Here is a 24,724-nt window from a genome sequence, read left to right as displayed (position 1 = left end):
TTTTTAAATAAGTAGCATCAGGGAAATAAATACATATAACAACTCCAAATGTGGAATGTGCATAAAATTTAAGATATGAATGTCTGCTTATAAACTATTCCCAGACACGGTACACCACAATTACAAAGCATGCTCCAAATGTTACTTACCCATCAATAATGAGATGTTCATAGGGAGCCTTCTTGTCACAAACAGGACAAACCCAAGTAGGTTTCTTCTCATTCATTTGAATGTACAGAGTGGCATCAAAACACTGCAGATGTGAACAAGTCAGGGCCCTACATGGGATAGTTAGCCGCATTTTCCCAAGCTTTAGAAGGAGAAGAAAAAAAAAATAAACTGTTGCCTCTTTTGAAAAACAACTGTTCACCTGTTTTAATCAGGAAGATGCAACTGTTCTAAGCATTAAGTATTTTGAGAAATACAAGTTCTGATTACTATATTCAAGTCGCACACCTTTGTTCTGGCTTTTCTGCATACCTGATAGTATCAATAACAAATCCTACTACAAATAGATTTTTTGTTAAACTAAGTTCAGACATGGGAAATGGAAGACCACTTCATTTTTACACTGCTGGTCCAAAATGCAAAGTCAATTTACCTTTTATCACTTACCATAGTGTTTTAGACTAATAAATATGAAAAATAATTATTCTCCCTCATTGGTGTACTGGAAGCTACAGCTAATTTGCCATCCACTACCACGTCTCTTTCAGCACTGCCGAGTATCTACAGACATACTGTGGAAGACTATATAAGAGATGACGATGTTCACTCCCAGCCTTTGAGGCAGGAAGTGTCTTTTTGTTCTGTGTTTGTTCAACACCTACCACAATGTGGCTCTGCTCCATCACTGGGGATCCTGGCCAACACCACCCTCCAAAAATCAACAACTGCCCACCTGAAGTATGTCCAAAATGGAAACATCTACTCCAAAAGAACAGTGTCTAAGCAATGTAGATGATCACACTCACATGGCATACTACAGATAGAGAGAGGGCTCAGCCTAAGATTTAGACAAGAAAAATCTTGACGAAGAAAATACAGTCCAAAACCAATTCAGAACCTAAAAATATTACAGCTTTCTCATTTAAGTAAAATACCGAATGGAACTGTTTGCAGGATGTTTCAGAAGCTACATGGTCATGTACACTCCTAACAGGCAATACAGGACTAGTGCCACAGGGTGGCACTCGCTCTCAAAACATCAAAGAAGCTAAAGACACCAACAAAAGAGAACAAAGGCTCTGCTGGCAGTGAACTACTTCCTTCCCAAAGCTTCTCTGCAGCAACCTTTAATAGGGTGACCAGAGAGCAAATGTGAAAAATCGGGACAGGGGGTGGGATGGTGGGGATAACAGGAGCCTATATAAGAAAAAAACAAAACAAAATCAGGACTGTCCTATAAAATCAGGACATCTGGTCACCCTAACCTTTAAGCAGCCTGAAATACCTGCTTCCATTCTCAGCAACATTCATCCATACAGTAGTTTCTAACTCTTATCTTTATTTAGTTTATTCTTCTTCCCTCTGGCTTTCAATCACTAACACAAGTCAGCTACAGATGGGAGGGGAGTCTCACATCTCCCAGAGGAATATGCAGTGATGCTGGTATAGAGATCAGTCAGCAGGAGGTGCTATGCATGCCATGTGTTTGGCAACCCTTTCCCCAATACCCATGACCAAGCATACGATTTCTTTCACACAGTACTAGTCCCCCTGATCCATGTCTGTTCTAAATTCATATCTCCCAGATGGTAGGTCAATGGCTCATTTGACTTTTGGGCACAATACAAGTTCACCAACTACAATCAGTATCATGATTAAGCGTGTCGGAAACAGAAGACCTTTTGTTTTCCAGAACCTGGATGCTTAAATATGATGCAAAATAAAAACCAATAGCAGCAGCAGAGCAGTGACACAAAACTCCCCAGGAAAAAACAGGTTAATGAGAATTGTAACAAGATTTGCGGTATAAGACGTTGAACTCCTTCTTAAATACACGACACCAAATAATGCAATGCCACGCCCATCAAGAAATAGAAGTTTGCTTCTCATAATACTATTACCACATTGCACATATAATTTCTGAGTACTAGTTAAGACTTAATAGGATACCTAAATACAGTGTGTGCAATGTGGACAAGTAATGATGGTCTCATTTCCCAGCTTTGGCATAAACACTTATTGGGTTAGATCCTTCAGTCTGGCCAAGCTGTGTTCATGTTACTAAGGTAAAAGATACCGAGGGGATGGAAAACTTACAGATCCTCTTTACACACTACATAAAGGAACAATAAAAGGTTTGAATCCAATATTTGTGGCTGCAGTCTCACATCATTTAGCTTAATACATTTAATTAATTAATGGAGATATCCTACCTCCTAGAACTGGAAGGGACCTTGCAAGGTCATCAAGTCCAGCCCCCTGCCTTCATTAGCAGGACCAATTTTTTTTTGCCCCAGATCCCTAAATGGCCCCCTCAAGGATTGAATTCACAACTCTGGGTTTAGCAGGCCTATGCTCAAACAACTGAGCTATCCCTCCCCCAATACATTGTCAATGTATATAATAGTTATCGTCACAATAAAAAGAGAAAAACTAAAAAAAGGAAGTTAAGAATGTGCAGAAAATTGCAGAACCACAGTAGTTGCCAGATTGGGGGGGGGGGGGGGGGGGGGGGGGAGAAAAACACACACACACACACACACACACACACTCACTCTCTCTTTCAAACTTCCTCATGCAGCCCCTTTGCTTGCTGAATCCTGGGTCAGCTCCTTCCAGGTGCCGGCTTGAATTTCACAAAGTTGGGGTAGGTCTTATTTGTAAAAGCAGCTTACAAGGCAATTCAGAACATATTCAGAGGTGATTTTTCAGCCTCTTAGAACCTTTATATTTTTCTCCTCTCAAATTTAGGGCCCAGTCTTGCAACTACTTTTATAAGCAGAATTACTCCTGCAAGTAAGGGCTGCAGGATGGGGCTTTTAGCAGCCATTTTTCCTCATGTAGGGCTGAATACATGCCATGCTTTACATTCTTTGGCTCTGGTACTTGAATTACTGGAGATTAAGAACACTTAAGAAAAAAAGATGAGACTTTACTCTCAAAAAGCGGAAGAGATTTTCTTCAAACTTTCCCAAGGAAAATTTACCTTGCGTCTGAGACCAAGCATTGACAGTTTCTGAAAGTTATGTATTAGCAAATGAAAACAAGGGTTGTGTCACAGAATTGTGTTCACAACCATGAATAGTATGTGATTAGTCACCATCCTAGTTTGTTTATATTGCAAAAGCCACTTTACAGGACACGCAGGAAGAGATGATATCTGTCCTTAAAAACTTCTGCAATGACAGAATAGTGAAAGAGGAACAGTGAAGCACTTTTAAACTAGACTGCACTAAACAATGGGCACACTGAAGGATGACTCCCAAAGTGTGGGCATGTTACATACACATCACCAGGATGACACAGAAAAACATGCCTAAAATATTCTATTCTAAACCGTTCCGTTTATTGGAAGAGACTAGGCTTAAAGAGAAAGAGGAAGCATAGACTGCAATAAACACTATTCCACAAGAGCTACTTCTCAATGCTAGCTTGGGTATTTCATTTATATTTCACATCACTAAAGACTTAATTTTTCATTTCTGCATTAACTTTGATTCAGCTATCTTTAAGCTTGCAGCTATGGAGACTGCCTTGCAGAAGTCCTTCCTGCTCTAATATTAATTCATCTGAACCAAAAAGCAAACACTTAAAAAGCTCTAGCTAAAAGGATAGATTATGAGACCCCAAGTTGCATTAAAAAACTCTTCCTATTTCTATACATAAAAGAAAATACCTGTAAGCTTGTTTATTCCTAGATCAATTTCTAGGTCTGTTTAAGGCCTGGTCCCCACTAAGTCCCCACTTCGGACTAAGGTATGCAAATTCAGCTACGTTATTAACGTAGCTGAATTCGAAGTACCTTAGTCCGAACTTACCGCGGGTCCAGACGCGGCACGGAGGCTCCCCCGTCGATGCCGCGTACTCCTCTCGCCGAGCTGGAGTACCGGCGTCGACGGCGAGCACTTCCGGGATCGATTTATCGCGTCTAAACCAGACACGATACATCGATCCCAGAACATCGATTGTCTGCCGCCAGACCCTCCGATAAGTGAAGACGTACCCTAAGAGTAAAACGGACGGACTGTTCTTTCCCTCTATAAACAGGGGTGAGTAGGACAACAAACAGATGTATTGTTTAAGAAAACTGGTCAGCAGGAAACCAAAACCAAAAGGTCGCAAAAACTATTAATTGCCAAAAGTACCAATGAAAGGCAATCAGCTGCTACTGAAGTAAACATCTGTGACTCCAAAAGATGCACAAGGATTTAAGTGACTGAGCTACTATATGAGCACTGTTAACGCCTAAAAATTAGACAGTTCCTGGATTTAGTAAATGAATTCCTATTATTGCTTTTCATTGGAACCTAAATAGTCTTTAACTTTAGGAAATAAGAGCATTGTTCTTAAAGAATTAAACCAGGACAGCACAGTACTAGTACTTCCTAAGGTAATGAGGTTCCAACAGTACATAACAAAAATTTAACTATGCAAAGATTCAACAAAATCAAGTTAATAATATTATGTATACAAGAGTGTTCTTGACCTTTAAATTAATGCATTATTTGTATTACATCGCTCAAACCTCTGAAGAGCAGGATTTCACTTTTTATAAAACCAATACTCCTGCACTTAATAAAAAGGGTACTTTTATCAGGTGACATAAGTATTAAATACTATTCTAGCTAATACGTGCCATACCAAAAAGCCTTATGAATGAGGATTAAATATTAAAATATCCAGCACAGCTATAAACATATAATAATCTGCCTAACAAATATTTTTATGAAAAGAGTCAGCAAAGTGAACTGTGCTCTTTGCAAGGTGGAGCTTTTGTATCCAAAAATATCTTTCCATTGTCAGAATCTAAGAGGCCATTTAATAACCTTACAAATAAGCCCCAATTTTGCTAGGCAACAGAGTAAGTAGCTAAGTCAGCTTTATTCTTGAGAGTCGCATTTCAAAACTGAAAACTTTCAGCGTCAGGCTTGAGTGGATCTAGACAAATCAGGAAACAGATGCATCCTTATTCTTGACACAGTTTACGTTTTAGCTGCAATTAAGACACTCTGTTGACCAATGACAAAGCACACAGTAATGAAGAAGCATGTTACATTTCATGGGAAAACTAAGGGTATTAAGGATGCAAAATAAAGTTTATAACAATTATTCATATTGTGTAATTCAGCTGGTGATAAGGACTGTAATATGTACAAACTATTGTTTAATTCCTCTTATTTTCCAGCTCCTTTTACCTCAGTTAACAGATCCATAAATCTGTTTTGATTAATGTATCTGATCTCATTTCCAAATTCCATGGGACTAATAATTAAAGTCATTTGTGAGTTGCACAGATTGGTATGGGAAGCAAACCATCCTGTCTATTTCAAATTTTTCATCAACCTTTATTTGCTTAAATGTCCTTTGGACTATTGACTCTTTTTTTAAATTGAAAACAATAAAAGCCTATCATTGAAGTGTACATATATACCTATCAACTTCAGTTACAGAATTTAACTCTGGCTCCAGGAGCCAGTTGTTGGTGTGCATGTAAACACGGATACATTCATCCTATTGCTAATAACGGTCGTACCATGGCCAAGCACCCAGGAGTTAAGCTATGTTCAATATCTAGATAAATGATCCCCTTTTAGGACCTAACCCGTCAACACTTAAAGGTGATTAACTTAAAGCATTTGCATAGCCCCAGTGAAGTGAATGGATATTCACATGCTCAAAGTTACTCACGTGTTTTTGTGCTTTGCTGGATATGGGGCGTAGGCACTGGATCCCAAACTCACAGAGTTAACATATAAGTGAACACAGCTTTTAACTTGCATTAAAAATTGTCCCGTAACAGCCAGTTTAGTTTCATCAGAACCAACTTTGAGGAATTACTTTTACACTTACTGGACAGAGAAGAGATACTCTTAAGCTGGTTGTAGCTATTTCACTGTCTGGGTCTGCAGTCAGTTTCTCTTTTACTGCCATTTGAAAGAAGAAAAGCACACAGAGAAAGGTTTGTTATACACCCTTCACCAGGATAATATAGTAATACACATACCTAAAACACAATCTGCTTTAAACCTGCAGTTTGCTATGTCTATTGGCAATGAGCAACATTGATTATATTGTCCCAAACTCCTGCAGTCTGTAAACCTGAAGTAAAATATTCATGTGTGCACGTGTAGAGTGTAGTTCCTATGCAGTTTCTACTCTCCTAAAACTTCAGTGGAGCACCATGAAAGGAGAAACTTCTTAAACACAATATTTCATTTCTAAAAAAAGAGTTTCTGCATAAAAATACTAGATTTTTTTACGGGGGTAAGCATTTTAAAGTGATAAGCTCTCTAATAAAGCAATATCAAGTTCTTTGGTCAACTGCTGGATTTAGGCACATTAAAATTTTTGTTTTGTTTTGTTTTGTTAAATCCTGCATGTAGGCTAGCAATGCCCTGCCTCTTTGAAATAGGTAGTCGGGGACTCTAATGATTCAAGGGAAATGCAACAAGGGTTGCAGAATTGATAGGCAAAAGGAGGAGCATGACCAGGCAGGCACTCTTATATAGCATTGTAAGGATTGCAGTTAAATATAGGCCCTGGTTCCTCCCTTGCACCCTCCATTTTTTGTCTATAAAAAGAGTTATAAAAAGTAACATAGTTGAGATTTAAATGCACAGAAATCAGGCAATTCCACAGTTGCTACATGACCCTTAGCTGCCCCTTCTTAGCGGGTATTTCATTAATGTGTATCCTTGTAAGTGCGGTGTGGCCAAGCACAAAGTCCTTGAGAGGAGGAGATAAATGGCTCAGGAAACTTTGTTGGATTGCGTGATTTTTGTGCCCTTAAGTCTCAAATCATAATGTTACACTGACATAGTTTCATACACATGACTGTTCAATATTATTTTTGTACTTGGCATTTAGTGGTATTCTATTCTATGTAGGTTCTGATACTGTGTTCATCACTGTAGTACCTGGGTACCTTCCAGAAGTAAATGAAGCAACATGACTAAGATCTGTCACATGTTTGCTCCCTCATCCTCTCCCTGGGAAAAAATGTGCACAGCAGCGTGTTCTGTTTTTTGGTTCCTTTTATTCAAGTTACCGGTAATTACACACACATTGCTGTATCTTTGTATTTAGAGAAGGCAAGATCAAAGAAACACACCTTGCACTTAGACAAGAAGGTGATGAGGTTTGGGACGGTCCTGTGGAGGAGGTCAGTCCACAGTCTTGGGCCAGCCCCCAGCCAATCACTGTCTCCTGCACAACTGAGCTTTACCCGTATTGTAGAAACTGCCAGAGGAGCTAAGTTGTCAACCACGGTCAACATATCAGTATGCTGGTATCAGGGAACAACGTCAGCCACTGAGTTCACATTAGGAACTCGGAGCAAAATGCCCGGTGAAATTAGTTTACAGTTTTTTAACAAATTAAAACCGGATTAGTTGAGTAGCCAAAAATTCTCTTGCATTTTTACTCCACTGTGGCAATGGTCTTACTGGGCTGGCTCATAATGCAGGCAAAGGCCTTTGATTATTCAGATTTAGACCAAACTTCAGTGGTGGCCATCAATGGAATGAATGGATTCTAGGATTCTCTCTTTTTATAAAATTTGTGAGTTCACTATATTTTTTCCCTGCGAAGGGTGAGTTAAGCAATGATAAGTCTTTGCGGGGAAAATAAAAGGCTAGAGTTGCAAAGTTACACCATGGGTTGCGTGGAAGCCTGAAAGAGCAGTAACTATCACAGTAGTGCAGTGATACAGAATAAACAACTCTGCTAGTGAAGATTTAATTTCTAAAGGGATCAGGAGGTTTTTCCTTTCCTTCCTTATTCCCATGATTCAAAAATTTAGATTTACAAAAAGTAGCCTTTCGTACAGTAGCAGAGGCCAGCGCTAAAAATCTTTTTACAAAAGCTATTTCTTTATATTTAGATCAAGAAATTGAACGTATCAGACATACTTAGTGCTTTAGAATGATCAGGATTCCTTATTCCTTTTGCTCGCAACCTCTGTAGTAAAACTGTAGAAGACAGCTGTTTTACAAGATAAACTGCCATAGAGTAATTCTGGAAAACAAACATATAATGAAACAACTCAGCTGATATAATCAAAAACAACAATCAATCTGCACATACACCATATACATTTTATAATATCAGCGATTAGGTGGACCTAGGCTTCAACCATCGCTACAAAATGATGGCATAACATTTTCAGACTAAAGAAAATCCATTGTGTCTATGTTCTTAGTAGGTACTAGGAAGTTCTCGGGACCAGGATTTTAGTCTTTAGTAGAGAAGCAGCAAGACGGATCACAAGTTCCACTGAGATTAGAGCCAGTTGCAAGGGAAGTTATACATTCAGCTATTCTAACAACACAGTTATAACTTTTCTGAAAATTTCAAATCTGCAACTTGGGGCATTTTGTCGACAAGCAATTTATAAAGGCTAATTTCATATAAATAGCATTAAGGCAAAGTGCAGTACTGCACACACATTTAAGAGAAACAGTAATGTCAAATTTGGTCTAAAGTTCAAGTTTTGAAAAATAAGCTTTTATAAAACTTAAGACCAGTAGACATGCTTCCATGAACATATTTAATTTATCTGCATTTGAAGCAAATGGTCTTTAAAAAAAACAAAAACAATCCAACCTTTGTATTCTCTGCAGTGTTTACAACCCAATCTCTACAGGCATTGCCCTGACACATGAGAATCTGAGAGGGAAGTTGATTACAGAACTCCACAACTCGTTTTATTGTTGGAGCCGAGAGAACAAACTAAAACTGTACAGTTGTGAAGATTTTTGATTTTTAAAGTTATTTTGGAGTTTTCATATTAACAATATCATATCATAAGAAAGTGCATGGTCTTTTTTAAAATAGGCTATGAAACCACACAGTACAAGCAGAAACCTCAAGGGCAAAAAAAATTGTGTCCTCATGTTGCATGGTAGGACCACATTCAAAACCATGAAATTTACTCTCTCTCTCTCTAAACTTGAGCACGATTAACAACTATTTTCTTAAAATAGAGAATAATCAGGTTATTTTAAATAGTTTATCACAGAAAACACATGCTAAGAATATTCTTGTTGAGATGAGTTCCTGTCTGCATCCTGTAAAACTTGCCCATACCGGTATTGCCCTGGCCTCTTCTTTTGTCATTCAGTGTTGCACGCATTCTAAAGCGATATGCATTTCCTCACCTTTTGGGGGCGAAGCCAGACTTTGAGGCACCTGCTCCCCTACTTGGTGTAAACTTTGCTTGTGCCAATCAGAAACGAACACAAACAGGTTTTGGGCCCCGTCCCCTATGACACTTCTATGATGTCATAGTTGGTACTTTATGGGCCTGCCTGCCACGTGCAGGCAGGGAGAGGAGAAAGAAAAACGAATCCTGTGTATCCTGTGTACACCCGTAACCGAGCCTGATCACCTCGAAGCCTCTCTCTCAGCTCACGTGCTTCAAACAGAGTTTCTACGTTTGCCGGTCGTTATGCGTTGGTTTGTATTTGTAAGTATCAGTTATTACTAATTGCTGCATCTTTGTTTATAAATATTGTTAGTAGATATTTTAGTCATTGTGTGTTTTAAGTTTCATTAACTCTATTAGCTAATCAAACGCTGCTCCCTTACCCCTTGTAATTATCCCCAATAAAACTTTAAATTGATTAATTTTAGTTGTGTGTGTGTGTGTGTCTGCAGTTTGCATCGTGACCCATACTCTCCTTGCATCCCTTACCAATATAGTCTATTGCCACGTGCAGCCTGGTAAATAACAGGCCTGCATTTTCTTTCGCCCCTGCATGCCCGTGGCAATCCACAGTTCTTTGAGGGCAATCCCCCACTTCTGGATCCATAAGCCATTCACATTATTTGTTTAGGATAATGATAAATATGAGAAAGGGCTTCAACAATAATTGGCAGGTGGAGAGGGCTAGAGGGGACCCAGTCCCCCAAAAATGTGTTTTCTGAGCCACCCCATGTCTGCACACACATCCAGCTCAGCAGGAAAAACCTCACATCTGACTGAGCCAGGGCCAGAAACAGGCTGGGGAATGGTGTAGGGATGGCCCTGCCTGAGTGCTGGATTCCTGGCAGGTGGAATTAGATGCCCCAGCTGAGAGCGCTGGCTCCCAAATGGCACTTCCCAGGAAGTTTCACTAGGATGGGGTGAGCATCCCTGGGGGATGATCTTGAGGTAACTGGACCCAGCCCCACAGCACAGAAGCAGCCACCTGCATGGTGAGCATGGGGTGGCCTAAGCGCCCCCCTAAAAGGATATTTTTACCAGCCACCTATGATTTCAATAATAATATATACCATAAAATTTCACCATTTAAATATCAGAAACACCACATTATTTTAAATATTTTACTCTTGCTAGAGATGCTTCCATCATTAAAAACCTCTACTGCTTTAACGTGTTTGTTTAATGCCTCAATTAGGATAGAAGTTAGGGAAATGCTAATTAACATTGTGAAATTATTTACTGACAGCTTGAATCTACAAAGCTAGGTACTTGCCCAAGGCAACGTTCACAGAAATCTTTGGAAAGCAGATTGTGTAGAAACCACAATTAGGACTTCACTAAAGGTATTCTCTACCAGCTGAGACGTGTAACCCAACATTTAAAAAGAACAAATGCCCAATTTTCATCTACCATGCACATCCATAAAATAAAACTAATTTCTACTGATTTATTGGCAGGATCTCAAATAATAGAATTAGGAAGAATTATTTCTTGTAGGGAAAAGATCTGACTAATCATTTTTGTTAGATATACTGGAGTTTATTTGCCATTACTCTTCTAGTTTTGATGACTATAAATTCAAAAGCTTTTCCAAGATACAGCTATGCAATTTAAGTTATAGCAAATGTCCATTTACACCCAGAAAGCTTTGTGAAAACAGCTACTTCACTATAAAAAGCAGCATGGTGTTGGATTTTTCAATGGATCTCCAATAGACAGAAATAATTTGCAGTAAACTAAAGCAGGTGCATTTTTTTGGAAACTTGTTTGACATTTTGAGGCTTCATTTGGTTTTTTTGTTTGTTTGTTTTTCTTCCCTAAAAAGCCAGTAGTTTTAAAAACAGCATTCAGCAAGCATCTGTTCCATAATCTAACTGGAGATCTTGTTGTGCTTCAACTTAAATCCATTTTGATAGGGGGGAAATACAAGAGTGATATTGTATACCTGACTCTTGTGCACAGATAGGCAATAACTATTTTTCTACGCTGTTTCAATGAATCATGAGTTTTAGTCCACACTTGGAATAGAGGATACTACATCTCAGGCTAATTCTCAGTCTCTAGAGAAATAGAATGGCTGCTGGTAGCAAAGCCACATCTGATCAGCATTTCTCAAGTCCTCATTGATTTTGTTAAGCGTATCTGGCTTTCATCGTGAACATACACACACAAATTCTCAATGCACTGATCACTGATAAAGGATCGAGTCTCCGGGACTGACTGACTGACTAACTAAAAAATACTTTCCACAGGCTATTCCAGATGGATAGAATTTCAATGGAACATCAATCATTTAAAAACAGTAATTATACGTCCCCCCCCAAAGATGCTATAAGACAAAACAGTACAGTTAATAAAGTATGTGGATAAAATACAGCTGTGAGAATTGAAGCGTTAAATGGCAAGTTTAAATCCCCACATGCACTACTGAGTTTTCATACTTTAAAAGATTTACCTCTGCATTTTCAGAGTTAAGAAACACTCCCCCATGCAACGTGTTATGCACTGGTAGGCTGGCATTACAAATCTCTTTGATCTAAGGTAACATGCTATAGCACACAGGCATAAAGCAGTAGGGTGGGGGAAGAGGAAACAAAAAATCCTTCGTTACCCATTACTATATTCCATAAGTGTTTTTCTCACCAATTAAGCTTTCTTGTTAGCTTTCTAACATATGCTGAAGTACAGATGATTAAAACTTTTCTCTAATACATAGACCTGACCAAATAGTAACTCACTCTTCCAATTTCTGCAGTCCATGAAACGACGATGGTGTTTGGTACCGTTGTAGACAATCTGACAAGTGAGGTAATATTGATTGGTCGGCTAGGTCGCTTTGGTTCAACACCATTTTTGGTTGGTGGAAGATAGCCCTAAAATGAAACAATTATTTTTTCATTTTTCGCTTTACAAGACATATTTTAATCTCATTTTTCCTAACAAAAACGCCACGCACTGTTTGTGAAGGCCTTTTTTCCCCCTACGTATTTAAAAACGCAATCCGTAGCCAATATCTAAATCTTGGAATTGCTAACACCATTCCAATTTGAAAACTACATAAAAATCAATCTCATCTTCCCAATGCAAATTTTTAGGTTTAGGGAATTTTATGCTAGCCATTCTACATCAGTTAGTGTTGAAGGGTTGCCATGGTAAATCTCGGAAAACTGTGCAACAGTCATAGTAAAAACTCCTAGAAATCATGATAAAAGTTACACAGTCACAGACAGGTATTTAGGGACCAACTCAACACTGCAGAACTAGGCTTATAAATTTAGTTTAAAATATTTATCTTTATGGGGACACTAAGGGTATGTCTACACAGCAATTAAAAACCCACGGCAGGCCCGGGTCAACTGACTCAGGCTCACAGCGGTTGGGCTGCAGGGCTGTAAAATGGAGCCCGAGCTCTGGGACCCAACAAGTGGGAGAATTCCAGAGCCTGAATATCTATACCATAATTTTACAACCCCTGTGAACCTGAGTCAGCTGACAAGGGCCCGCCTGTTTAATTGCTGTGTAGACATACCCTTCGACAACTGGGGTTCTTAGGTCTGAGCCCTTTCCCTTACACTGTAGGGTTACACTTTTCAATAAAAGTTAGCCTAACTCTTTATCCAGTTCATTCACCCAACCATCAGACTCCCCTCCCACCCCCCGCCATGTCAAAACAAACATTAAAAAACATGAAAGTCACTATTCTTATGATATTTCAGGCAAACATACATCCTTAGCTGAACTACTCACATGATACAAATCAAAAGAATCTCTATTACTTACTGGAAGGCTACATGGTTTCCCATTTACTTTCACACAGAGATTGGGTGGGAAGTGATCTTCTTGTGGACAACTGGTTTCTGATAAACAAAACCTAAATGCAAAGAATTTTGATCAAGATATTTAAAATATCTTAAAGAAGTTTTTAAAGGACTTCATGTTACTAGAAATGTATTTTTGCTATTGAATTATGTGTGTGTGTTTAAAACGATTCAGATGAGGGTCTGAGCAGCATGTAGAATTAGATCTTTAGCTCTGATAGAGAAGTCTGGAATTATTGGGTTGTTCTGTATTGCCATGTGACCAACAGCAGAAAAGCCCCAAGCACGAGCACTTGGCTGGATGAAGAGGGCTCTAGGTTCCTCCAGGTGTGTCTTGCTTCTATGACTCGCTCATTATGAGACAAAGCATGTTCCTGTTACCAAAATCCTTCAGTGTCTGCCCAGTTTCTCTTCCCTGGATCTCTGCCTGATCTCAACTTACTAAAAGCCAAGGTTTTTGCAAAGGAAAGAATACATGCTACCTTGCCAACTATTCCTCCTTTATCTAAGATAAGCAGGCCACACTGCAGCAGCTAAGGCTTCCAGTGTTAGTCTGATGCTCAAGGTCAGATCTTCTACCTCAGTTCAGACAGTTTCTGATAATGCTAATCTCAGTATTATGAAGGCATGTTTGCTGCTGGAAGACAGACCCTCTTTTGTCCTCTGAGGTGACTGTAGATCCCCAAGACCTCATACTTGCCAGCCTTACTGATGGGCCAGATTTAAAAGTAACCTTTTAGCTCCCCTAGATGTCTGCTAGGGGACTCTCTCTATCCATTCAGAAATACCACTAAAATAAAGAGGTTAATAGGCCCAAACCAAATTATGCTAAGTCTGTTAGTAAACCCAAAACAGACTGATTATCATTTCCCCACCTCCTGTCCCCCTGGTTGAAGACAGGGCATGGAGCGGCTATGCTTGGCAGTGGCACCAGTTGAATAAAGTGGATAGCACCCCACAGAAATCATGCTGGAAAACCCTCTCTGCTTCCTCTCTAGATCTAGCTGAGGGAGGCCCAGGCACCCATATCCAACAGATCTGAAGTGGGGGCAGGGAGCACAAGCACAACCTACAACAGCAAACAGAGGGAAGTTGTGGTCACAGCCGAGTGCCTCTAGGGCTGCTGACTGACTGGATGGAGAGTCAGGAGGAGCTTCTGGAAAGCTGCACAGAGCAAGGGCAAAGAGCTGTAGTCTGCTCTTTTTGCAGTAGCCCGCTCCCTCCTATGCTTCCTTCTCCCACTGTTAGAATACAGCAGGATTAGACTCATGTCTTCCCTCATAGCCCCTGAAAGAGCAATGACGATTTACTAGGGAGCGTACACATTAGAAAGAGATGTCATAATAAGGTTTATATTCCCAAGTATTTAAAAATCCCCCGGCCCCAAGAGTATACTGTATGAATACTGTACCTTAGCTGGACCTGTACTGTGAAGTCACATTTGGTCCCAGAAATGTCCCTAGCAAAGATAGGACAAATACAAATTAAAAACATGGCACGTATTAAAAACAAAACCTGAAAAGCAAAGCTCTGATGAGCGAGTACACTACCCCAATCTGAGATACTTCATCTCTTGTTTAGGCATGCTCCTCCAAAACTAAGATTTATCAGATCGCTCATCAAATGCTCACCGACTATAAAGGACATTGGATTAAGCCTCTTGCCAGTAGTTGTGGCCCATTATTTCACCACTATCTCTACACTTTGCATCTTCGCCATTATTCATGGACCACCTTCCTTTTCTGGTCTGTCAAACTATCACGCTCTGAACTATTCATCTCTATTATGTGGGCCATAATAACTGAATCAATATTCTCAATCTCTGGATCTTCCTTGGTTTTACATATCGGAAGAAAAATGTCCACAAGCATGTTCACATGCTTAAAAGGAGAAATCACAATCATGCTCATCCCCTCCCCCTCCACCCTTTGTCACTCTCGTCACATCACTAAAATTCAGGTTATGAGCTCTTTCGGGCAGGGCCTGTGTCTTTTGTATGTATTCTGTGAAGCGCCTAGTATTATTAAAACAGATTTGGGTTTGGTTTGTTTTGGTCTGGTCTTTTTTGAAGATACTGTACACTGGTTCAGTTTCAGAGTTCAGAAATACTACCCTGAAGGATTTCTAGAAATGCACTTACATTGAACTGCTGATTTGCTGCACTTGTTGCGGTGTCAATGCAAATGCAAAACAGGTTTCTCGAAATCGCTGGCTATTATCTGATGCTAGGGAAAAAAAAAAAGACAAGACAGCGTCACTATAAAACACAGCAATATAGAAAGTATATGTAGCATGGTACCTTGCTTTGGAATAAAACTAAAATATCTTAATATATATTTTAACACTATATCATTTGTGATATAAAGTATCTGCTAGTAGTTTGTTTTAGTAACTTATTTCAAAGGCAGCTAGATATACACCTTTATTAAAGCTTTTATAAAAGCTAAAGACAATAACTGAACATTTTCATGAAAATAATATTAAGGCATTGACAAATCAACTGAAGTCTCAGAGAAATAAAAAAAAAGGTTAACATTGTCAAGACTATTATTTGGCTTTAAGTACAAAATGAGTGAAAATGCTTTTCAAAGAAGCCTTTATGATCACATTTTTTCTCGACTCATTTTCATTATACGTTCCTGAATTAGTCTGTAGAAGTACAGTAATTATATACATGAGAAAAATACAGAATTTACAGTTGAATGAGATGAGCAGCTCCCATCAAAACCACAAAATACATTTAACAATATATGTTATACACTCACGCTTCGTGAGATGTACAACTCAGACATAACAGTTGTGCTTAATTTATTAAAATATAAATCTTTCAACATCGGATCCATCAAAAAATAAACATTATGCATGTATCAACACACCTGTTGGGGAAGAAGGAGTAAACGAAATTCTAAGCTACCCAGGCTCGTGCCTGCAACATCTCCCTTGCATGAGGATACTGCAAGATCACTGTGTTGTCACAGACCATACAATCCGTGGATAAAGTACTTTCAACTGCAAAGCTATTAAAAATGGTACCTTTCCTGAGCACTAAAAGTTGCTTGCTTAAAAAAAAAAAAAAAAATCCATCTAGGAAATTTTAACATGCTTATCACCATGGTATCAGAGGACAATTTATAACAAAAGAAGAACATTCCGTTTAATTTCTTCTAACCATTTGTATCACATGATGATGACTAATTCCTGCTTTGTGTTTTAAACACCTACCAGTTCGATCATTTTCTACTTTGCTACCATGCACTTCCAACTCATTCCTGAGGTACCATGGATGTTTAACAGGAGACCAGAAGGATCAACCCATAGTAAGACAACAATATATCCCCAGCTTGGATCCAATTATCAAATGCATACTATGCAGGTATTTGATGGATTCTAAACATCACAGTGATATACACCTTTAAACTACATTCAGATCTTTATTTTGTATCAATATCACAGCTGTTGGGTATTGTCATAAGTGTGCACCGACAACATGCAGAATAGCTCATGTATCAGATATATTTATTGAGCCGTCACTTTGGTCAATACATACCATGAACAGTACTTATAAGGGATAACAACTGTTGTGCTATTAACATTTGTGTGCAGGAAACCAATAAAGCCATATGGATATAAGCAGACAACATGCCAGTACAGCTTTTTTTTTTGTGTGTGTGTGTGTGTGTGCGGGGAGGAGAAAGAGGGGGACTATTTAAATAGAAAAAACTGTGTGTTTAAAACTGTGTTTATCTACCTTCCTGTCATTTATACTAAATCAATTTCATTAATAGATATCACCCAGGATATATCCTGGCTGGTTAAAGAGATGGAACTTATGTAGGACAATGTTTATTAATACACATTTATATTATGGTAGTGCCCACAGATCAATCAGGATTAGGGTTCTAGCACATAACATCAAGCTGACATAACTATCCCTGCTAACCATTCCTACCAACCCCAAACTCATGCTGTTTATTCTTTTTAAAAATCAGAATACTATTCCTTCCTCTGACAAACTAGAGGCAGCACACTCTGGTTCAAAGACCAAGGTCCAAATCAATCACAACTATGACAATTTATGACTTTTGGAGAAGTATAAATACAATGCACACAACGTACAGTATAAACAAAACATTTGTATACACCATGTATATTACACAAACACCCCACAGCCAGATATAAAAGAACAGTTTAATAATAAGTGATCTATTGTGTTCAACCCAAGATAAACTAGCCAATCATTCTAATATGCTGCCCTGCAAAAGATGCTTTAAAAAAAAAAAAAAAAAAGAGGAGAAGGGAGTGAAGAATTTGTTCTCTTCTTTGTTTTCGTTTTTGAAGATACGAAAGGTGGCCTGAAGAATTCTTGTTTTGATTTTTAAATTTCTTGCTTGTTTTTTACCTTAGAAATTTCAAGTCTGGTTTTGCTAGAGAAGCTCTGGAAGGTCTCAGGGATGTTTGTTGTAAGCTGCAACACCTTAATTGAAGGACAAAGGTGTTGAATGTTTAACAAAGGCTTCCTTTAGCCAACATTTAATTATTCAGTGAAGTTAAATAGGTGTTAGCAAAAACAAAGTTCTAGAACAGTCTGGCTAGAAATCTCTTCCTCTCAGTTGCTCAGCTTTCAACTTGATTGGCTCTTGCAGCACCACCAGTCTATGGGAAACCTAGATGTAGAATATGGGTGAAAGAAACTAACAGAAAAAAGCATTTTTAAAAACTCTCTGTCTCTCTCTCACACACGCTCTTTCTGCCCCCCCCCCCCTCTCCACATAATAAAACAACAACAACAAAAGACCATAAAGTCAATTTTCCACCCCCTTCTTTGCAAGTCTCTTTCAATCCAACAGCTTGTTTCGTTTTTTACTAAGCAAAAATACACAGGCCCGTGACCTTGAAAAGTAACTTCAACTCCTCTGTGTACAATTTCATGGTGCTTCCCAGTTCCGCCAAATTGTTACCATCTTAAAATGTAGAAGTACCAGTACATTCTTCTGTGCTGACATGGGAGATTCCATAATTCGAACTTCTCCATATGCTATAGCCATGGCGCATTTATAAAAGAATGGATGCCTTTTGCTTGAATTGATTTAGTTCCAAAATATGTTATTTTATGGAAACTATCATCCCTCAAATTCATATAACCTTTAAAATATCTGATTAAATCATAAAAAGCTTAAATTATCCTTTTTAAATTTAGGATTAGTTTATTTAATCAAAGAACATTGCCTAGATTTAAACATACACTGAAAGGGATAAGAAAAAAAAATTAGGCTTGTTTTTGCTTTTTTAGACCATCATTGTTAGTTTATATTCCAAGATAACGGCAATGAAAACATGGAATGAGTTTTTTCTACAATTGATAACCAAGAGAATACCCACTCCATCCCAATATCTGAGCAGAAAGCAGCATTGGATAAACCAGTAGTACTCAAAATGCGGGCTTCAGACTCTCAGTGATCTATTCTACAAAGATGTGCTTGATCACAAGCTGCAGGCTTTTCTCCCCATTCCCAGGTGCAAAACAACATTGTCCAAATATTGCTTTTCCACGTAAGCAATTGCTGTAGTCATCACAGGAATGTTACCCAACTGCAAATGGAAAGGAAGAGTCCTTATGAATTGAAGGAAAGTTGGTCCAGAAGCCATTTCAAATAAGTCTATCCTCCTTAAAAAAAAGATTTCAGAATCCTAGTCAGACAAAGCAGTAAGCAAATGATCATCATTGTCACACCATCTGCAGGAAACTGTGTAGCTCAGTATGTTGGTGAAAGCCAATATTAGTTTGGATGTGACCTACCAAAACTGTGCCTGATACTATTAGTAAGGAGGTTGACCATCTGAAAAACAGCATTTAAGTGTGAATATGTCAAAGTGTACAATTCAGTGTGCACTCTATTAATTCAATTTAACCTTGTAAAATTAATATATTCTAATAGGTAACAAAGACCACAATTGTATATTTGCTTTTATATTACTTTGTCATATCAAGGTCATAGTCACTTTTTAAATGACATGCGATTGTCTTGAACTCTTAACAACCTAGGAAGTGTTTAAGTTCAAATACATGTACACTTAGAATGTCCAACTGGGTGTTTTGTGTATGCATGCATGAGAGAGAGCTTTAAACAAGATGTGACACTCTATACCTCAGGGGGAGCGCCCTATAACCCCCATATTCATCATCTATATATAACTGTGATCTTGCATATAAAGCATGCCATGTGAGGTATCAGGGGAAAGGTAATGATCTGCTGAAAGTCACTGTTCTATCTAAATATGTATATCATTAGTGCACATGAAGTTATGAGATTGTGTGTACAGCTGTCAGTAACACATGCTGTAAGTTGGGGAATCAGCCAGACATTAGCTCCCCAGAGACACAAGCAAGGGAAATAACCAATGCCCAGGCAGGCATCAAACAATCATCAACAACCATTGTCCAGCAAGGGAGTTACAACTCAATTACTCGCCTGGCATAAGTCCGCACCAAGGGAATTGCTCAACCCTGCCTGGGGACTCAGCAATGCCCACCAGACATGCCTGGACTTGTGTTCTCCAAGCACATGGACTAAGGGTATAAAACAGAACACAGGGGCCCCATGCTGGGCCTCTTCTGTCCCGTCCCCCCCCAACCATGCTGCAAGCAACAAGGACACTGAGAAGACTGAAGACTCCAACAGAGGAGACTGGCCCAGTTTTCAAGAGGTGAAACCCGTGTACTAGGAACTGCAGTATTCAGCGGGGGTGAGAAAAACTGCTTAATCTAGATGTTGCCCAGTCTAATAGGGTTGAGAGTTTAGACTGCGCGCTTATATTTTATTTTGGTAACCACTCTTTCTGCCTATCACTTATAATCAGTTAAAATCTATCTTTTGTAGTCAATAAACTTGTTTTACTGTTTATCTTTACCAGTGGGTTTGCCTGAAATGTTTGGTAAATCTGCTCAGGTTTTGCAAAGGTTGTTGTATATCCACTTTCCATTGATAAAGTGGTGAACCAATTAATAAAGTTGCACTGCTCGTCTTGAGCAGTGGAAGACGGTATATTCCTGAGGTACGAGGCTGGGAGGATTCGGTTGGTGCCTTTCTCTGTGTGATTCATGAGTGCTCTGGGAGCGTTCATGCAATCTAGCTAGGTGTAGGGCTCCACATGCACTTGTGCAGAGTGATAACAGCGCCTGGAGGGGTTTGCTGCTTCTCACTAGCAAGGCATTGTGAGAGACGGCCCAGGCTGGAGAGTTAAGAGGGCACAGCTGTCCCACCATCCCAGGCTGCACCCTAGAGATCCCGTCACACAAAATATTCATTTAAACCATTTAGATTTACCACATTCACATTTTTCTGAGGAAGGGGAAGTGCAAGATCTGAAGCAGGTCAATCCTGCCTCAAAATATCACTGTGGTTGGCGACTTGAGACTTTGTGCCACCGTCTGCACCTGTGTACCCAGGCATTAAGCTCAGCATTAAGGTCTGTAGCTGGTTCTTTTCAAACTCTCTTCCTTACATATGAAGAAAAAAAACCCAGGAATTAATTTTATTTTAAATTAATTTTAACTTCTTCCTTCTGAACTATTTCACTGTATCTCAGCTCTTCACATTTCAGACTGCAAAACCTTTGTATAAACTCAAAATGTGGTTATGTGCCATGCCGTGCCTCTGAGTTTCATCAGTAACTGGATCTCCTCATTCTACTTATGCATTTGGTAAGTCTTCATAATATTCTTTTTCTTACTAATTTGTCTTAACTGGTTCTGCTTTTGACATAACATATTTTAAAAAGTGAACCAAGAATAAAAAAAGACCACGTGGAATCAGCTTATAATAGACAAAATATATTAAATACATTGTACAAAAAACACCATGAATAAACAGAATGATGATATATTAAGGCATCACTTTACAAAAGTAAGAAAGTCAACAGATGATCTAACAAAACTTTTCACTTCTCAGTCAGCTTCCGAACTGGTCAACTAGCTGCATGTGGTTATACTCTATTAGTGAAATAACATCCGCCAAATTCTGAAGGAATCCAGTGACTGAAACATTTTAAATACTCTGTAAATAAACAGTGTATATTTAGTAGTCGTCAACACACTGTGGTTAACTTGTCAGCTTGTACTGTAAGTAATCCATTCTCTAAGGTTCACAACTGTGTTTGACTCAAAGGTGCAGAAGGAAAAGTAAGGTGAAAATTGTGTTTTCTGTTCAGTCTGGTTGCAAGATACTGTCCATAAAATTACTTAACACATTAGGAGATGTGTGGGTACTTAACATTGCATGACAGTGTTTGTTTCAGTGTTACAAAATGTTACAAGGGTTTGGGTAGGTCCTGAAACTCACCAAAAAAATGTGTTAAGTAATTTTATGGACAGCCCCCCTTTTAAGGCGCAAGATTACTGAGACTTTGCCTTTCCTAGTTAGTGAGCTTGGGAAGAATACAAAATAATAACTACTAAGGGACCAAACAGATATCAACTGTGAGACTGATTTGGAGATGCTCTGTAATAACTTATGAATATTATGTTCTGTTTGTCTGACAGACAGTTATAAGGGGAGGATGTAACAGATGGCTACAAGGGGTTAATTCAAGAAGGGGTTTGCTGCACTTGGGCAGGAAAGAGGCCAATAGCTTCAGATAACTACCCATTTACCCAGATCTTAGGGATAATCCAGTCCCATTCACTTTGCTGTCCAACCTCTAAACCCCTATCAAGCCCAGTTTATGAACTAGGATCCCCTTACTAGACAGGGGAGAACCAAAAGCCCTGGAAACAAACAAAAAAAACTGGGGGCTGGGGGGAAGTGAGATTCTCCAGGGACGGGAATAGAGGTAGTTGGGAACAGCTGATCAGAAGTGATTCTCACAGACCCCAGAGGCTAGAGGTCTGGAGTAAATAGGGACCTGCCTAGGCACTCTGCCAGGGCATAGCAAGCTTCTAGGTAAAACAGACATGCATGTAGACCTTTTAATGTTTTAAAGTTCTTTTTCTTTTATGCTTTGTTGTGTTCCTGTTAAGATTCAACAATAGTTTGGTTTAAGAAAGCTGCCTGGTCACTGTATTAACCACCCGTCACAGTTCCTGAAAGTCTGGTCACAGGATTCTCATCACTGTGCGTCTTGATTACTGCAACATCTTTTTCCCAGGCATTGAGAAATGTATTCTTGTGCTGCTCATAGAGATTCAGAATGGTGCAGCAAAGATAATTTTCCTAGCCCAGCGCTTCTACCACTTTACCCCTCTCTGAATCCTAATGCAGTGGTTCTCAACATATTTATCATTGTGGGCTCTCTGTGTTATGTGGGCCACATCCACACAATATATATACACGCTACCTGTATGGCCCAGAGGATGTCACATGGGCCACAGCTGTGTGCTGAACGGGCTGCAAGCAGCCCCAGGTTGAGAACCACTGCTATAATGGCTGCCATTTTCCCACTGCATCAAACGTAAGTGGTCTGGCTGCACTTTCAGGCCCATCATACCTCTCATCTCTCGCATTCAGTACTGGAGACCACTCCTGCCTCCAACTGGCCCATAAGGCCAGCCTCCAACACCCACTTGTTAAGTTTTCAAACAAGAACCTTCCTGCTTTCTCCCACCTCACATCTGAGGGGTCCTCACTGTAAACATTTGCAAAATTACCTCCTTATCCTTCTTTAAATCTCTCCTTTGCCGTGATGCCTACAAAAAACCTAACAGTTAGGTCATTGGTGTGCTGAGAGATCAGACTATCAGGCTGACCAATAACGTCTCACTGTTTCCCTGCACTCTCCCATTTGTCTGTATCCATGTGTGGTGTCTCTGCTACTTGGATTACAAACTCTTTGGGGACAGGCTTTTTGGTTTGCGTTTGTACAGTGCCTAGAACAGTGGGGTCCTGGTCCTTGACTGGGGCCCTTAGGTACTATGGCAATATAAAGTATTTTTATTAATAAAGGTTCCAAACTGAGTTGGGCCTGCTGAGGGGTGATATGGCTGAGCTCTATAAAATCATGACTGGTGTGGAGAAAGTAAAGAAGGAAGTGTTATTTACTCCTTCTCATAACACAAGAACTAGGGGTCACCAAATGAAATTAACAGGCAGCAGGTTTTAAACAAACAAAAGGAAGTATATCTTCACACAATGCACAGTCAACCTGTGGAACTCTTTGCCAAGGGATGTTGTGAAGGCAAGACTATAGCAGGGTCAAAAAAAAACTAGATAAATTCATGGAGAATAGGTCCATCGATGGCTATTAGCCAGAAGCTGGGAATGAGCAACAGGCAATGGATCACTTGATAATTACCTGTTCGTTCCCTCTGGGACACCTGACACTGGCCATTGACGGAAGACAGGACACTGGGCTAGACGGACCTTTAGTCTGACCCACTATGTCCATTCTTATGAGTAATCACTGTGTTAGTGCACAAGGTACTCTAGGCTAGGGCCAAGTCTAAGAATGGCAGGATTCCACTGACAGGTAAAAGCAAGAGGCCTAAACAGCTGAGAGGGAGCACTCAATAAGTCCAGAAGACGGGACAGAGCAGAGCTAGCCCTGTACCTGTGTGTCTTATGTCACGTCTCTGGTTGCTTCCAAATCACTGGAAGGTCCTCAGTCCCTTGGTTAGAATGCTCCCATTAGTATAAGTTCATAGTCCAGAGGTTTGAGCAGGAAAGAGGCAAAATGCAGATGTTTGCAGGGCCTTTTATAGCTTCTGCCAAGTGAAGGGAAACCGACTGTTCTCACTGTGGAAAATTACAGGGAACAAGAGGGTGTTTGGTGTCACATGGGCAAGTCACATATCATGTCCATGAATGCTTCGCTTAGTCATAGTAGAAGCCATCATCCATACCCTAGTTAGAACGTTCAAAGGAAGTCCATTCAGTGTAGATAGGCGTCTCCCATGGTCCATTGTGAGTTAAAGCGTTCCTTGATAGGCTATTTAACTTGAGTAATCCCTTTAAGATGTGCAGGCTAAATACCCTGTGGATGTTACCACTTGAGCAAACATTTGAAATACAAGTACACAGTTAATATTCATAACTTCAGATACAAAAATGATACATGTATACAAATAGCATAATCATATTCAGCAAATCATCAATTTTCTATTGACACCTTACTTGACATACTTTGTATGAGATTTGTTGCAATTATATAACCGTGGTAGCAACAATGACTTGCATGGTCATATTTTAATCAGATAATGTCACACCGAGACAATCAGTACCACCAGAAATGGAAAATTAGAAGTATTAATGCTTATATAAGTCTAAAGGAAAAAATAAGTCCCCAAATACTTCCAGCTATTAACTGAGACTAATATAAAGACCCTAGCTAATACTGCTAGCTCTAGCTTAGGGATTGAGCTTTCAAAGTCATTTATACTACAAGAGTATCAGTATTACAGAGAATGTTCATTCCTTAGTGAGAAATTATTGGATTTAAGGAAATTAGAAATGGATAAAAAGCTTACCACCTTCGTGAACTGAACCTTTTACACAATTCCTATACTTCTGCTGGATATGAACAAGTCTTGATACAACTGAAA

The 24,724-nt window shown here is 39.3% G+C and overlaps 1 protein-coding gene across 1 annotated transcript in view; it reads right to left on the bottom strand.

Annotated features, from left to right (window-relative positions):
• The window catches only part of PIAS1 (protein inhibitor of activated STAT 1), an 89,867-nt gene that overhangs the window by 8,994 nt on the left and 56,149 nt on the right, over positions 1-24,724 (bottom strand). The window contains exons 3-9 of the mRNA XM_034783247.1: positions 15,332-15,416; positions 14,603-14,650; positions 13,154-13,244; positions 12,112-12,246; positions 8,079-8,184; positions 6,019-6,092; positions 150-310 (exon numbers count right to left, since the gene is read on the bottom strand). Coding sequence (XP_034639138.1) covers positions 150-310; positions 6,019-6,092; positions 8,079-8,184; positions 12,112-12,246; positions 13,154-13,244; positions 14,603-14,650; positions 15,332-15,416 — 700 coding nt within the window. The remainder of the gene's footprint in view (positions 1-149; positions 311-6,018; positions 6,093-8,078; positions 8,185-12,111; positions 12,247-13,153; positions 13,245-14,602; positions 14,651-15,331; positions 15,417-24,724) is intronic.

Source organism: Trachemys scripta, chromosome 10, assembly GCF_013100865.1.
Source record: "Trachemys scripta elegans isolate TJP31775 chromosome 10, CAS_Tse_1.0, whole genome shotgun sequence".
Classification (NCBI taxonomy): Eukaryota; Metazoa; Chordata; order Testudines; family Emydidae; genus Trachemys; species Trachemys scripta.
The sequence above is the reverse complement of the archived record's forward strand: the minus strand, read 5'-3'. Positions and strand labels throughout refer to the sequence as shown.